Source organism: Notothenia coriiceps, unplaced genomic scaffold (assembly GCF_000735185.1).
Source record: "Notothenia coriiceps isolate Sejong01 unplaced genomic scaffold, NC01 NC01_scaffold00003414, whole genome shotgun sequence".
NCBI classification, from domain to species: Eukaryota; Metazoa; Chordata; class Actinopteri; order Perciformes; family Nototheniidae; genus Notothenia; species Notothenia coriiceps.
The window spans coordinates 136,086-153,098 of record NW_011336115.1 but is presented as its reverse complement, the minus strand read 5'-3'; the positions used below and the strand labels follow the sequence as shown (position 1 = coordinate 153,098).

The following is a 17,013-nucleotide window of genomic DNA, read 5'->3' as shown; positions in this document are numbered from 1 at the left end:
TCCTATTTTCAACCCGGTATCAGTGTATTAAATCGATGTTAGTCCATGTGTGCGGTTGTGGAATTAACGGACAACAACTTGGCTTCATGTTAATTTACAAACTCTTCAACTAGAGCCGTAGTTATATTTAAAAACATTTTAGAAGGCCTCACAAAATACTTTAATGTAAAAAAACAATACCGGAAACAGACGTAGGCAAGATTCTGAGCTCGGTTATTGGATGGTTTAGCCGCAATGCATGTTGGGATATGGTGTTTATGCGACGTGAAATCCGAATAAAAAAGTTCTTCCTGTTTGTCTAGAAGGCTCTATAAATAGAGAACTACGGCAGATATGTAATATTTAATGCAGCCGAACCGTGTATTACAATGCCGTTATGTGATGACTTTCAAAGAGAAAAGCAAGCACATTTGGAATAAAGTATTATTTAAAAAAAAAAAATCCGGATTTCACATTGAATAAACACCATATCCCAACCTGCATTGCGGCTAAACCATCCAAATCACCGAGCTAAGGATCTTGCCTACGTCTGTTTCCGGTATTGTTTCTGAAGGATGTATTTTGTTATACACACAGTCCTTCACATTTACATTTTAATTTACATTAAAGTATTTCGTGAGGCCTTCTAAAATGTTTTTAAAGAGCAACTTCCAGGTTAAAGACACCTGTGAATAAATGTGTAGGAAAATGATGAATACACTAGATTTTCAAAAAAATATACAGAAATATACACTACAGTGACATCTGGCGTCGTTTTTGTAAGAAATGTTCACTTCCGCATAAAAAAGCCTCGGCACGTGACCTCCCGCGTGTGACGTAACATGGGGGAAACAAGGGGCAGAGCGGCCGGTGTAACGTATTAATAAACATGGATCCCAAAGCTAGTTTCGACACAGAAGACACAGAAGAAGTTGAACATGAATATTCGAATGCATATGACGGACCACAACCTTATAATTATGAGCCTGCTAGGCGTCCAAGAGACCAGGAGCAGCCAAGGATTAGAAGAAATAACGGCCATCGGAGAGAAATTGAGCTGTGGTGTGAGGAGAACCAGAGGAGAACTGGGCAGCTATCTTGGTGAGTGACCGGCGTTAGCTACAGAATGTTAGCTAACGTCACATCACAACATTGTAAAGTTAGCTATCATATATCAGGCTATAACTAAAGTAGCATTGATAATATAGTAACGTTACTGGCAGGACTGTTGATACTGATCCATAACAGAAACTAATGCGCAAGTATCAGCCGTATCTCGCGTTACCTAATGCAACTCCACACTACGGTGCTGTGTAACCGGAGGAGAGACGCGAGATACGGCTGATACTCTGACGATCTGGCGGAGAAAGGTTGTGGAGCCTCCGTTGATATGTCGTTGTAAATGGCTTGATGGAAAGCAGGTGTGTAGTCGGGGAGGGTGCACAGCTGATTGCAGCAGGTGAGTGGAGGTTGAGCCGGGAGCCAGGAGTGACAGCCACCACGCACACACAAACAACACAGACAGGGGGAAACAAACAAACACAAAGGAGACGGCTGGAGCAGTACAGCCACCACAGCGTTACATAATGCAACTTCACACTACGTCTTACAGTGCCGTGTACCGGAGGGTAATACGGTTTCCTGATAAAGCTGTGGAGAGTATGTGCTGCAGGGAGGTGGATGCACAACGCACCCAGGAACGAACGCTAGCTCCGGTCCATTTTACTGTGGACTCGATGTCCTGACAGGCTGGTATTTGTGCAACCTGCACAAACACAATACTGCACCATGATTACAAATGGTGAAATACAATGTAAAACTACCGAAAAATACCAGCTCACTAAAACACAACCGCTCAACTCAACGCAACTACTAACTATACCCGCGGTCAGAGAGCGGAGATGTTTACCCTTTGTTATGTAATATGACGCGTTTGACGTATGACCTTAAAAAAAAGCAGTTTTTTAAGAGCAGAGCTCAAAATTGCTCCTTTCCCTCTGAATTCCTGCCCTTATGTCTCGTAAAACATATCAAATCCTACATTCACTTTTTTAATTGTAATTTTCAAGCAAGTTTAAGCATAAATGTAGAAAAAAAAAAAACCTGAAAGATGCTCTTTAAATATAACTACGGTTCTAGTTGAAGAGTTTGTAAATTAACATGAAGCCAAGTTTTTGCCTCTCAACGCAATCGCACAACGTCACGTCCGTTAATTCAACAACCGCACACATGGATTAACATCGATTTAATACATTAATGTAGCCTTTGTTTCTGCTAAAAGAGGTGTCGACCAGCTGGGGAAACAAGAAAAATCGGCGAAATCGAGTGTGACTATTAAAAAATAAATCATTATTATATTAATATTGACAATAACAACCGACCGTCGTGTTACAGCATTTGCTTGGAATTTCCAGGTATTTGGGCCATGTTAACAATACAGTGTAACTGTCACGTTTGAAGGGACGAAATTGTGACATCTTCACGTCTCCCAGCATGGTAAATCGTCACATGTTCACGTCTTGCCGTGATACCGGGTTGCATATTTTCTATACTTATTAAAGTATTCTATATATATCTCTCTTTCTCTTGCTCCTCTTTCTTCCTATTATCATAGGGGGCTTATATCCATGTAAATACTATGGTAGGCTACAACAAAATGAACATATTTTACCGTGATTTAATTGTAATACACGTTTCAAAATGATGCCGAAGTAACAACACACTGATAGTTAGTAAAAATCATGAATTAATGCTCTGACAAGTGTGCAGACAAGACGGCAGGCGAAAGACCTTTTAAAATGCATGTTTTCTGAATGGAGACCGGATCGATCAGGATAAACCAACCTGTAGCTGCTCCGTCCAAACTCATAACAATGGCATACAGACATAAATAAAGCAGCAACTGTATTCACCATGACATAGACAGTCTGTGGTTTGTTCATGTTTAACTTGTGTCCAGTTTCTGAACAGATATGAGGAGCTGTGGTGTGCTAAAAGCTAACAGCTGATGTTTTTGGGACATGTTGCGCTGTCGGGTGCTGACCAATCACGAAGCATACTTTCTTGACTGGCAGCAAAAACAACCAATAACAGCAGTGCTTCTCTGGCTGGCTGTGTCCAATCACAAACAAGAAGTGTTCTCCCGAAAGGCGTTTTGTGAAATGGTGTGGTGTTTTGTGAAATGCTGTAGTGTTTTGCGAAATGTTATTTTGACTTGCACTTCAGGGCCACCAAATAATACCTAATGGAAAATCAATTGGTAGGTCTGAAAAATGAAAGTTACATTATATTTGTTCTGGTCTCATTGGCACCTGAGTAAGCTCTTCTCCCACGGGAAACCTTCATTACAATAACATGTTCTGACATCTCCAATTACATACTCGGGGGATTATGCATAAAAGCTGCACAATGTCTGTTGAAACTGCATAATTGCTATTTGAACCTTTGCTGCTATCGGTGAGAAGGAGGAAAATGTATCCAAAAATGTTCACTTGTCATTATGAATATTTCGAAATCTGACCTAAATCTGCCTTTAAAAAAAACAAAAAAAACACTCATTCATGTGTGAGCCACAAATGGCTTGGATTGAGCTGACATTTCAAGTTATAAAAAGCCATAACCCCCCCAACCCCCCCCCAAAAAAAGAGGTGGCTGTGTTGCTGACTATGGCATTTGAACTATTCACACAGTTACGTGACTTCACTTGGCTCCAGAAGATAAAGAGCCTTGGTACCCAGATTAGTGTTCGTTTTAACTAATTATCCACCGCTAATTAATGTGAAGAAAAAGCAATCAGAATGGCTACACCTGTCTAATTATATACAAGTCAAACTTTGTGGGGCTGGATCCAAGAAAAGGTGAGTGATGAAAGTCTCAAGGCTGAGCTCTCGCGCTGACAACCTGTTTAATTAGATTAAACAGGAAGTAGTTAATTAATTACTGTATCATGGTTGACTGGTGTTAGATTCTTCATGGCCAGAGTTGGTGGGTGTTTTAAATGTATTAAAACTTTAGGAACACGGACACTTTCAAAATGACATTTACGTGTTAGTTCCACTATGGAGACTTTAACATTCCTGAATTGAATACCTAAAATTAACATGAATAACATTTCCGTTGTGTTTTTACTCGGTTTTCCATTGTTTTCAATCTAAATGGCTTTCTTTTTACAATTTAATTTTGTTTCATATGTTCGTCACTGGTTGAATGGTTTCCAAAAGGGATATTACCATTTTTATATTTCGATGTGCTTAACTCTTAATATTCTTGTAACACTAGTGGATGGAAATGAGAATTATGCTTTTTTATTTGGCGAATGATCTCAAACATTGGTTAAAGAACATTTTACATTTTCAAACAAAACTAGGCTACCTTTTTATTGAAAACCAACAAGTTAAAATGAGAAATATGGGCCTCTCATTTTGGACCATCCTTGACAGTATGGTTTAACTTGAAGGTATCACTTAACAGCCCTTATTAAGAGGAATGATAACACCTTCCATATACTCTCTCTCTCTCTCCCTCTCCCTCTCTCTCTATCTCTCTCTCTCTCTCTCTCTCTCTATATATATATATATATATTATATTAGGGCTGTCAAACGATTACAATTTTTAATCAGATTAATCACAGCTTAAAAAATAATTAATCATGATTAATCACCATTTGAACTATGTCCAACATAGGCCTATGCCATTTATTTTTGTATATTGTTGTGGGAATGGAAAGATAAATGAAAGAAGGCGGATATATCCATTTAACATACAGTATGTTTATTATAACATTGTTCTGTGTGTCAAAATTAAAGACAGCCCACACACCTATCAATCATCAAACCGTGGGGTCTTATTTCATTACGTGTTGATTTCTATCAACACGTAATGTTGTATCGATGTATATAGAGATGTACTAAAGCAAAAGTATTCTCCGTGAGGACTTCCTGCAACAACACCACGCCGTTATCTTGATTCTGATTGGCCAGAAGACATTATCAAAGATGTTCTATTGAGAAGACGATCACTACGTGACAAAAGTTTTCAAAACCGTTTCTAGTCTTCGGTATTTCCAGACAAGTGACTACTGAAATCAATCTTACTAACTGCTGTCTGTGCAATTTACTCAGCGCGAGTTGGCAGACTTTATTTAGCTTTTGCTAACATCATTTTTCATGGTGGGGCTAAGGTGGGGCTAAGCCATTTCTTGGTATGGCTGTAGCCTACCCCAGCGTTGCCACCGGTGGGATGTATGGGGCGGGCCATTCTCCACATGCGTTAAATGCGTTAAATATTTTAACGCAATTAATTCAAAAAATTCATTACCGCTGTTAAAGCGATAATTTTGACAGCATTAAAATAAACATTGATTGATTGATTATTTTACTGTTGTTGTTCATTTATAGTTGTGAGCTAGCAGGTCCTCGACCTGTCTAAGAGCCGTATCTCCACTCACTAATTTCAGCTCTTCATTTTGTGCTCTACTGTCAAGTCAAACAAGATTTCAAAAGTAAAGTTTGAATCACATCATTTATAACACATGCCCGGACAAAACCTGCCCAACATGTTGAATGTTGGCCGTCAGAGTAAACAACAGGCTGCACAACAGGAAGTCCTCCTGGACTGAGTGTCCCAGCTTCCCATTTGTTCTTGTGAGTCACCATCTGACACCATCCCCACCATATCTCTTCAGATGAAATGAGCGTGTACTGTAGCACAACAGAATCACTTGCACTCATGTGTCATAAGTTATCTCAGAGTCAACAGCACAAGTCTGGAGGATCGTTTTTTTGTCAGATTGAAGGGATATTGTCAACAGCAGGGCAGAAAACCCTCTAACAACTGATAATGTACATGTTGGTTGTTTATGTAGGTTAGAACTTGAATTGGAAGCCATCAAATGTAGTTTATCGTTAGACAAAAACAGCATCATTTTTTTTTTATATGCTGGAGATTTGGTGTAAACTGTGGCATCCTGGTGTTTGGAAGCTCATTATGCAAAGGGAACTTATGTGTGTGATGTATTCCTCTTGTTTCACAGGCTGAATACTGAAAGCTGTTCTAGGATGGAGGTCACAGGCTCCTCCCACCTATTCTGGTGAACCCTGCCCTGCGCCAGTCAAGTACATACAGTGCATCGAGGCCACATCGAGCTGTCATCTTCTGCTCCTTTGCACTCTATAATCCAGAGGTGTGGACTCGAGTCACACTTGAGTCACCAATTTGATGACTTTGGACTCGACTTCACAAAATCACAAAACACTTGCGACTCGACTTGGACTTGAACACCAATGACTCAGGACTTGACTTGGACTTGAGCCTTCTGACTTGAAGTGGCTTGATAATTTAATTCAGAGGTCTCCAACACGCCGATCGCGAGATACCGCTAGAAGAGCAGACTCCCGTTGGGGAGAGCAGAATCTTCATCAGCTCCTACTCTTGCTGAGATTCATTGCAGGCAGGGGCGGGTCTTTATTTAGCTGGGCCACCATGCGGCCAATCATATGCGAGGACACACTAGGATCATACCATGATGTGAAAGAAGGGTGGGGGGCAGACGCTCCAAAGAAAGTAGGTTTAGTGGTACAGGCCAGCTACACAGAGCGACAGGGAGACAGATTTAAATGCAAGCTCGTCGGAAAAAGTCAAGAAATTAGCGAAAACCACTTTTTGGTAACCACTCAGGATTTATTGTCAGAGGTGGGAGAAGTTCAGATCTTGTACTTGAGTAAAAGTACCAGAGTGTAGGAATACTCGGTTACAATAAAAAATCCTGCATTCAAAATGTTACAAGTAAAAGTACAAAAGTATTAGCATCAAAATATACTAAAAGTACCACCTGCAGAGGGATCTAGATGCAGGTGTTCTTTTCCCCATAGAGACCGCCTCGCTGCACATTATCCCTCGCATAAAGATAGATTGTGGGTCCCTTATAACATGTTGTACACAGTGGAAATAAACATTCTGGTCACCTCAACATCAGGGATCTTGCACATTAAACTCCTTCTGAATCAAACCGTCACGGTAGCCTTACCTTACTGATACCTCTTAAATTAGAATAAAACACATTACTTTACCAGCAGAGGGATAATTGATTATTAAATTATTAATGTGACTAATAAAGAGCAGTTGGATTATTAAGTATTATTCTGTTGATGGATGTCATTACATTTGGTGAAAAGCACATAATGAGTTGTTAATGACTCGTTTTGTCAAAGTTTAGGACTTGGACTTGAACTTGCCCATCCTGACTTGAGACTTGACTTGGACTTGAGCACAATGACTTGAGACTTGGACTTGAGCGCAAAGACTTGAGACTTGACTCGGACTTGCAAAACAATGACTTGGTCCCACCTCTGGCACACACACACTCCTCCTTCCTCTCTCTCTGCCTCCCTTCCTGTCTTTCCAAACTCCTATTCTCCCTCTCATCTGCATCATACCTCAGTTCTTTTCTCTCTTCCTTCCTCCTCATTTTATTTCCCATCCTATATCGTTTCATGCCTTTTTTCCCCTGCTCCACCTCTTCTGTCCACCCTCGCTCTCCCTCTTCTCCTTCAGAGCCCTTGGATGAGCAGCGTGTGGCCCAGTTGTTGAGGCGTTTCTCCACCGACCTCAGCCTGGGCCGCCACCTCTCTCTGGACGGGGCGCTGGCCCACCACCTCCACCAGTGCTCCTACCACCTCCGCCTCTTCCGAAACTGGCTCATCTCCGGCCAGGACCCCGTAGAGTACCTCCACGGTCAGCCCCCTGGCCCCGCCCCCACACCCGCAGCCTCACACCCTGTTCAGCCGCTGCTCACGGTTTTCAGTTTGGACTGTGCTTGTTCTGTGGTGGACCATCATGCTTTGCCTTTTGATGTTTCTGCATGCTTGCCTGTGTCTGTGGTTATGCAGATTGCAAGCTGGAGTGGTGTGAGGTTTTGGGGCAATCTGCAGTGGTGTTAGTAACCCACCCCCTGCCCTTTTTGCCAATCCATAAATCCTCAGTTATTTTTGTTTTATTCCTAAAGCTTTTTCTGAAAAAAGTATTGAAGGCACATATTTCGCAATTTAGGTGTACCAAGATATACAATATAGGGGCGCCACTAAAAACAAATTTAATTTTGAAATAATCTACCAATTATTTCATCAATTAATTGTTTGGTCAATCTAATAAAGGCAGAATCTTAAGTAACTGATTAAAATGGATCCTAAACAGAAATACAGAAAATGACACCATTAAATCTTAGCATTCAGATGTCAATTTTAAGATTTGGGCTGCCATTATGATGAATGTCCGACACTTAATACTTTGCAGGTTAACATATCAGACTTTTTGTCTGTCCCACTTTATTTTTCCCTCACTCAAAGTAAAAGAAAACATGTACACTCCCCAAAGTACGTTACCAACAATGACTTTTACATATATTGTAAATTCACCAAAAAGCAGTTATAATTGATGTGCCAAAACAAAGTGGCATTACTATTCTGATTGAATGAATCATGCACATAGCAACACACCTTTTCAGTTTTAGGTTTAGGCCACCTAAAAATACAAACACTGTTTATCTTGGAAGGAAACCTAGTTGCAGTAACAGCAGACAGGGGGCAAAATAACTTCTTTGATAAAATGACCAACAAGAAATAATACAAACTGAGCAGTGTTCACTCTCCCCAAAAGCTACTAATATTCAGACTGTGTGTAGCAGAAACCATCAAACTGTCATATTTCTTCTGCCTTTTCTTTTATCACATTTTACTTGATCTAAACCAGGAATTGATCGTTTGAGACGGTATTTTATAGCAGCAAAAATCCTGCTGCTAGTGTTACGTTTCTGGCTTTTTGTAGAGAAAACATTTTACATTCCTAGAACCAACGGTGTCCATATCAAAACACTAAGGCTATACCTACCCGTACGTAAAGTATGCAGTAGGACATAAATAGAACCATATACATAATCAGCATATTCCTCTACAAACTGTTTATAAATCAACATATTGCATGTAGAATCCGATTGGCAGTTGGTCCTTGATGGCATAATATATGTACAGTGGGGCAAAAAAGTATTTAGTCAGCCACCAATTGTGCAAGTTCTCCCTCTTAAAAAGATGAGAGGCCTGTAATTTTCATCCTAGGTATACCTCAACTATGAGAGACAGAATGAGAAAAAAAAAATCCAGAAAATCACATCCTCAGCCTCCTCTGTCCTCCACTCGTTAACTGTATTAATGGCACCTGTTTGAACTCGTTATCAGTATAAAAGACACCTGTCCACAACCTCAAACAGTCACTCTCCAAACTCCACTATGGCCAAGACCAAAGAGCTGTCAAAGGACACCAGAAACAAAATTGTAGACCTGCACCAGGCTGGGAAGACTGAATCTGCAATAGGTAAGCAGCTTGGTGTGAAGAAATCAACTGTGGGAGCAATTATTAGAAAATGGAAGACATACAAGACCACTGATAATCTCCCTCGATCTGGGGCTCCACGCAAGATCTCACCCCGTGGAGTCAAAATGATCACAAGAACGGTGAGCAAAAATCCCAGAACCACACGGGGGGACCTAGTCAATGACCTGCAGAGAGCTGGGACCAAAGTAACAAAGGCTACCATCAGTAACACACTACGCCGCCAGGGACTCAAATCCTGCAGTGCCAGACGTGTCCCCCTGCTTAAGCCAGTACATGTCCAGGCCCGTCTGAAGTTTGCTAGAGAGCATTTAGATGATCCAAAAGAGGATTGGGAGAATGTCATATGATCAGATGAAACCAAAATAGAACTTTTTGGTAAAAACTCAACTAGACGTGTTTGGAGGAGAAAAAATGCTGAGTTGCATCCAAAGAACACCATACCTACTGTGAAAAATGGGGGTGGAAACATCAGGCTTTGGGGCTGTTTTTCTGCAAAGGGACCAGGACGACTGATCCGTGTAAAAGAATGAATGGGGCCATGTATCGTGAGATTTTGAGTGACAACCTCTTTCCATCAGCAAGGGCATTGAAGATGAAACGTGGCTGGGTCTTTCAGCATGACAATGATCCCAAACACACCGCCCGGGCAACGAAGGAGTGGCTTCGTAAGAAGCATTTCAAGGTCCTGGAGTGGCCTAGCCAGTCTCCAGATCTCAACCCCATAGAAAATCTTTGGAGGGAGTTGAAGGTCTGTGTTGCCCAGCGACAGCCCCAAAACATCACTGCTCTAGAGGAGATCTGCATGGAGGAATGGGCCAAAATACCAGCAACAGTGTGTGAAAACCTTGTGAAGACTTACAGAAAACGTTTGACCTCTGTCATTGCCAACAAAGGGTATATAACAAAGTATTGAGATGAACTTTTGTTATTGACCAAATACTTATTTTCCACCATCATTTTCAAATAAATTCTTTAAAAATCAGACAATGTGACTTTCTGGATTTTTTTTTTCTCATTTTGTCTCTCATAGTTGAGGTATACCTAGGATGAAAATTACAGGCCTCTCTCATCTTTTTAAGTGGGAGAACTTGCACAATTGGTGGCTGACTAAATACTTTTTTGCCCCACTGTATATGTTTAGGTGACACATAAGCAGGTTGCTGCTGACAAAGCTGCCTCCATTCAAGATTATAGTTCCTGTTCCAAATAGATCATCTATCAGCACCAGCCAGCGTCCATGTTTCTGAACGGTACAGAAACTCTGTGGAATCAGCAGTCCTACCTGACTATAACCAGCATGTGGTTCCTGCTTGTTTGCTGTACATTTACTCACACTGGGTGTATATGAGCGCAGTAAAAACTGCCTTCTCTTGACGTGTTTAGACGATAGAGGCAAGCTGTGGTTTGACGCTTTGTCATCGTGAACGGCTCTGGTGACTTGGTTGTGAACTAACAGAGGATGAAGTTCCTTGGGTAACGTTCGTTGAACATTAACTGGACAGCTTTTCCTACCGCTGTTAGAGCAGCAGATTCTGTGTGTTGGGACTCACCACAAACTCAGTTAGGGATGTTTTCGAGACCTGCTTGCTTTTGCAAATAAAACTAGATTCTAAGAGTGTGTAGACTTGTTGCCGTTGGATTTGGTATCTAGTTGTCTTGGCATGGTGTTTTTGCAACTTGCCTGTGTGGAAGTGAACAGTAGGGGCTGGCAAGAGTTTTAGGGCTTGTTCAGAAACAGGAGCAGGATTAAGGAGCACCGCGTGGAGGTGTAGTATATGGGCGGCATCTGGGCATTGGTGTCGGGTGACGAGTGGCTTTCTGCCTTCTCCTCTTCTGACTTTGAGGTCTAACTGAGTGCTGATGTGCCTGCGGGCGTCATGTCTCTCCTCTGATGCAGGCTTCGAAGGCTGCTCCATGGTACCCTCCATCTATCCGCTGGAAACGCTGCACAACTCCCTGTCGCTAAAACAGGTCGCAGAGTTCCTCGCCGGTGTGTGCGAGAGTGCAGGAGATCCACACACGAGGACTACCAGAGGTAAAACAGACATCAAAAATGTAATTTACTGTAAACATCATAATCATCAGCATCCGGAATCAAGATTCAACTATATGTACCAATGTTTTTGCATAAGTGACTAATGGGAAAAGCAATTTTTTTAATTGGTCCACTATTAAGCTATAGCGCCACAGCTGGCTAAAGACGGTGAAATGCATTGCTCCAGGCAATAATGCATCATTGTACGTTCACCAAAAGTGCTTATTTTTGGTATGCAACTTCCCCAAGCAGCGATACTTAGTAACTTAATCACACAAAAAATAAACATTGTTGTTCCCAGTTTTGAATCCCAGTTTGAAAAATACCCATTCAAAACCCGTTTTTATCCTGATCTGTATTTTTTTTGTTTATCCCTGCAGCTCTGCAGTCGGCCATGTTGGACGCACAGAACCATCCGTCAGTGGACTCGTACATCCCCCAGAGAGTCTCTTCCTCCATCTCTCTCAGATCTCGTTCTGACAGACCTCCTTGGTGTGAGTATCCAAGCATCTCCATGTTCCATCCGAGATTTGACATTTTTAGGTTGGCCTCCCACGGCTGTCTCAGTTTCAGACGTGTGAGGGTTATTTATAGAACACAAATATTCCATTGCAGCCTCCATTTTTTGTCTCTGTTGCTGTCTGTTATCTTTGGTCTTTTCTTGCAAATGACACATTATTTATTTCACTTCTTTGAGCTGCAGGGATGATGTTTATCCAAAATGAATCATAAAAATGTAGACTTGTGTTATTTCCTCTCACACTTTATATTCTGCTCCCACAGACAGCAGCGGTCCATCCAGCACAGTATCCAGCGCCGGGCCTTCTTCTCCCACCACAGCAGACACTTCCCCACGCTTCAGTTTCAGTGATAAGATCTCTCTCACCCCCCAGAGCAGCGAGGAGACTTACTCGTCTCAAAACATTTCCAATCAGCCGGCGCCCGCCTCCGGGTCACAGGGAAATGACCCGACCACATCCCTCGCCGAAGTCCCTCTGACTCCTAATAACTCATCAGAGGAAGACGGGGAGCTTGGCCCCGCTACATATCGCCAGCCTAACGATCCTGAACGCACACAGGAAGTGGCTCCTCCGGCTAGGGAAGCCTCAGATCCCTGCCCGATCCCGCCCTGCTCGCCGTTAGCAGAGCTCACCCTCTCTCGGATGGAGGGCTACTGCCTCCCCGGCTCTCTGCCCGTGCTGCTGGAGCTCCGGGAGAGCAGCAGCGAGGCAGGCTCCAGCTCCCAGACGCCCCAGTCCCCCGAGTGCCTTGACGAGTTCTTCGACACCCAGGAGTCCATGGAGCTGTGGATGGACAGCCCAGAAGATGTCCCCCAATCTGAGACGCCTCTAGATGGTGGAGCAGAGCCGTAGAGCATGGAGACTTTCAGAACAGATCCCTGGCTGTCAATCATGAGCAGTGAGGCGTTGTACTGTGTGACACTCGCCCTGGCCTCCTCCTGCTTGATGAATACTGTGTGTTGAGTAATAATGAATGGGCAGCTGATCCTCTCACTAGGCTCTGCTTAGAATAATCATATGACAGTGCCATAAGTGCTGCTCATCGCCTTTTAGAAAGCACATCGGGGCTTTGCCAGTGACGCCACTGAGCATCCTCTGACAGTCTACTGGTTCTGTCTTTATAGACGTAGAGAGCCAAGTGTTGTAAGTTGAAGCTTTATCGTCAAACTCCCTGTTACTGTTGCTTATTAGCGGTTACACAAACCTTTCCTTAAAGCTGGATTCATCAGTTTTGGCCACTGGGAGGCAGAGCGAGATATTTTATCACATTATAAAACTGTTTAAACTCGGATTTGTTCTCCACCCATAATCTCAAAAGAAATGTGCTTAAAGAGGCCTTAAGAAATAGTTTCCAAATGTTCTGTGTTCAATTGATTCAAAGTGACCGTGGAGATATTGATCAATGGAACTTTAACCTGTCGTCTTACCTTTTAGCCTTTACCTTTGGACAGATTACGTTTTCCCATGATCAGCTTCCATAACCTCCATCATAGTCCCGTGACGGGTATCAGGGTTTATGTCCTGGCATCGGGGCAAGGGTCCTTTGTTTGTTACAGGATAATGTTACTTATAAGCTCACTTATTTTATTAGAAACACAGGAAGTAACTTGCAAGGCCTTGAAGATATAATCTGTGGCTTTTCTGCTCTTCGTCTTACCCCAGTGTGTGTTCTCTTCTGAGCTTCTTATGTTTAGTATCTGCGTTTAAATTTTAAAGAAAAAACAAACAAAAGCGAAATATTTGTTTGTCAGAATGTTTTTGTTATAATGTCAGTTAAAAAAAGGCTTCTGTCAGTAAATCTCCAGGTCAAGCTGCGTACATCGCCTACAGCCAAAGAAGATTTAATATACTCAGTAGGAACTGATAGATAAAAAAACCTTTATTAAGAAATGTCATCTTACTGTAATACTCTTCTGGTATTTTTGATACCCACATCAGATATCTTATTGTACCATTGTATATGTTTTGGTTAAATCACCTCGTGATGTGGGAAAATATGAAAGCTAATTCCTTTTATCAGCGAACAAACGGGAGGAGCGATTTACATTGGATGTGCTTTTATTGTGGCAAGCAGGTATGTAGCAGGTGTGTTTGGGCGAGGGGGGGGCTACACACATGATGATAAGCAATTCAGGTACCCAAGTACGCTGAAGTGCTATTCTGTGTTCAATCAGTGAGATGTGATGTTACATTACGATATAGTGTAGAGGGGGGAAACACAGGTTAAATATCAGTAAGTAGGGTTTTTTGATCATTTCAAGTATGCATTTTAAAAAAAGAATTTGAAAAAAGCAAAGGTTTTGCAAAAGAGTTTAAAGATCTGACTAACATAACGTATGTGTAGTACAATTCATGAAACGAGCATGAATGTGACATTTATACATAATGTTTCCCATACTCTGAAGCTTTAAGGCTCATCTTGTTGGATTCTTCTGCAGTGCTTTATGGAACATAACTGAAGAGTCAGCAACCGACTGTATCTTAATGCGCTCAACTCCATATGGATAGTAGTAGGGAATGAAAAGTGCAAAAGGTTCGCTTTTTTCTTTTCTAGAAATTCATTTAAAATCTATGCTACAGTTTGATAGAACACGGTGTATCAGGTTGCCTGTAACTACAACACCCTGAGTGATGTCACCATGTGAGTCTTGAGGCCTTACTTCAAACCTGAGAGTACCATAAACCAAACTCTGTTCCCTTCTGCTGCATCAGAGGAAGGGCAGAAAACTCAGATACATGTCTCAACATTCGGGCTCCATCGCGAAATGCCACTATAGGCTAGAAAAATCAGTTTTGTAATTTCTGTGAATTGACCTTTAAAACCTGCTCAGAGTGCTTCGTGAACTGAAATCACATGTCTGACATTTCTCCCTGTTGGATCATCAAGCTTAGGTCATGCACAATGTGTGTTTTCTTCAAATCTGTACTAACTCTACTGAGCTGATTCCACAAATGCTCTCTGTCCTGGTTTACACCGCCTGTCTGTGTGAAGCTTAATCATTTGGATTTAGAATGGTCGTTATGTGAAACAGACACAATATTCTGTATTGCCTCTAACAATGTTACAAATACAGCTATTGGAGTGTCATTCAAATGTGTCGGTTCTACTCCATTATTTGCTTTACTGTAGTATTGTTTAAAAAAAAATCCAGATTAAGAACAAAATCTTTAAAGTTTACATGAACTTTTGAAAATGTTTAGAATTTCAGAAATGATGTGCAAAATGTAACACATGTATACAAATTCTTCATTTTTAAATATAATTTAAATTTTACAAAATAAAAAATTAATAATGACATTTTCTCTGCCCAATAATCCATATAATTTTTCCCAGTAGACGAGGCAAATGGAGGAAAAGTATTAGACCTGGTGGATTACAACATGTTAAATAAAAACTGATGGATTGCTTTGAATATGGCAGATGAATATTTAACACCTAACGTGTATGGGGATGAATAAGTGATAAACTAAGAGCATTAATCTGCTGCTCAAACTGTCACCACTCTTCTCCTTTCAGGTTTATATTTTACCAGAATTAAGTAGTTCAACCAATAAAAAACAGCCCCAGATCAACAGCACCGCAGGATGGTCCTCCCTGACGATGATACTCAGGTCTCGGCAGGTAAATGACCTCTGAAGTCACACAGCGTTACTTTCTGAAATAAATCTGTTTTCGTTTTGAGACGCCTGCAGTCAGCATTATCACGTCGTTTGCTGTCAGTGTGAAGGTCACCGGTGAGAGTAATGTAGGCTGAGGAGGAAAGAAAAGCAAGAGGGACGCAGGGGAAGGTCATGTGTTATTTATTACTGGCAGGTAGATTCATGTGAGTGGAAGAGAATATTTGAGTAGAAGAGGAAAATATTCAGATAACGTTCTTTACCTGGGGGCATATTGGGGTTTTTCTCCATTTTAAGAAAAAAATAAAAGATACATTAAATGATATGTATATAAACATTAGAATAAAAAATAAATTAAAAAAGCTAGCCATAAAAACTTCCACTCGACATTAAAATAAAAAAGGTTTTAAAAACTACAATATAAAACATCCTCTCCTAAAATATCAATGCTATTTAAGTGTAGTACATAATAAGACTGAGGATTACATTTCTATACTTTTAAAAATGTTATATCATTTTAAATATTTTTGATGTACCGGTAGTATTAAATGGCTGGTCTGTAATATAGTTTCCTTGATCTATGATTTTGTAGCTTGCTTATGATTCAAAATCAGATTTTTCAAATGTAACGTTTTTATTCTGGCAAGTTCATGTTCAGCTGCTTCTGTTTAAACGTGTCTTCGTTGGTACAATTAAGTAAAAGTGGCGACAGCACAGTCAAAGCAAAATATATAACTATTAAAGATGTATTGCCTTTTCCTCAGCAGAATGAACTTAATATTTCAAATAATAAAATAACTATTTGATTTATAATTAAAGTTATACTGGAATAGTATAATGGTAAGGTGTAGATGGCTTCCTATTGTTGTAGCTGGTTTGGCTCATATTTACTTTTTTATATTAGTTTACCTAGGTTCACTGTATTGATTCACCATATTTTAAAAGCACATCATTTTTGTTTGTGAAATGTTACATACAAAAATGTTAAAATACAACAGTGCTTGTATAATACTATAGATGTCACAGCTGTTGCTCTGTTCTCCACCCTGGTCATGTGACCCAGGAGGTGATGTCATTGCAGCATTCATTCAGCTGGATTGTGCTCCAACTTCCAGCCTGCTCCTTCCTCCATCACAGTATCAGTATCAACTGTTGAAAAGGGTCTTTGAGTCAGAACAAAGCCCACAATGTTCCCATGTCCCACCAGGTGACATAATCCTTACACTGAGGCAGTGAGGAAGGATTGTCTGCAAAGCCTTGGGTTGTGTGTCGGGACCGTCGGGACTCAATAGGGTCGTATAGGAGATCTGAGAGGTTGTTCCTGTTTCTGTTGGACATTTATAAGCCAAAGAAGTTACATCCTAATGACTATATTTTCAATCACAGACTACAGATCAACATTCAGACTTTGTGTTTGGACATCTTGACATACTGTCTTAATGGAGTGCCATCAAAGTTTGTTAAGATATTCATGGT

The 17,013-nt window shown here is 41.0% G+C and overlaps 1 protein-coding gene across 1 annotated transcript; it reads left to right on the top strand.

Moving 5' to 3' along the window:
- The first annotated feature begins 7,357 nt into the window (after positions 1–7,357).
- On the top strand, positions 7,358–15,013 carry LOC104941492 (inositol hexakisphosphate and diphosphoinositol-pentakisphosphate kinase 1-like). The gene is made up of 4 exons (XM_010766594.1): positions 7,358–7,710; positions 11,261–11,398; positions 11,779–11,892; positions 12,182–15,013. Exons 1-4 carry the CDS (start codon positions 7,470–7,472, stop codon positions 12,769–12,771), a joined length of 1,083 nt encoding a protein of 360 aa, XP_010764896.1. The 5' UTR covers positions 7,358–7,469; the 3' UTR covers positions 12,772–15,013.
- The last annotated feature ends 2,000 nt before the right edge of the window (positions 15,014–17,013 follow it).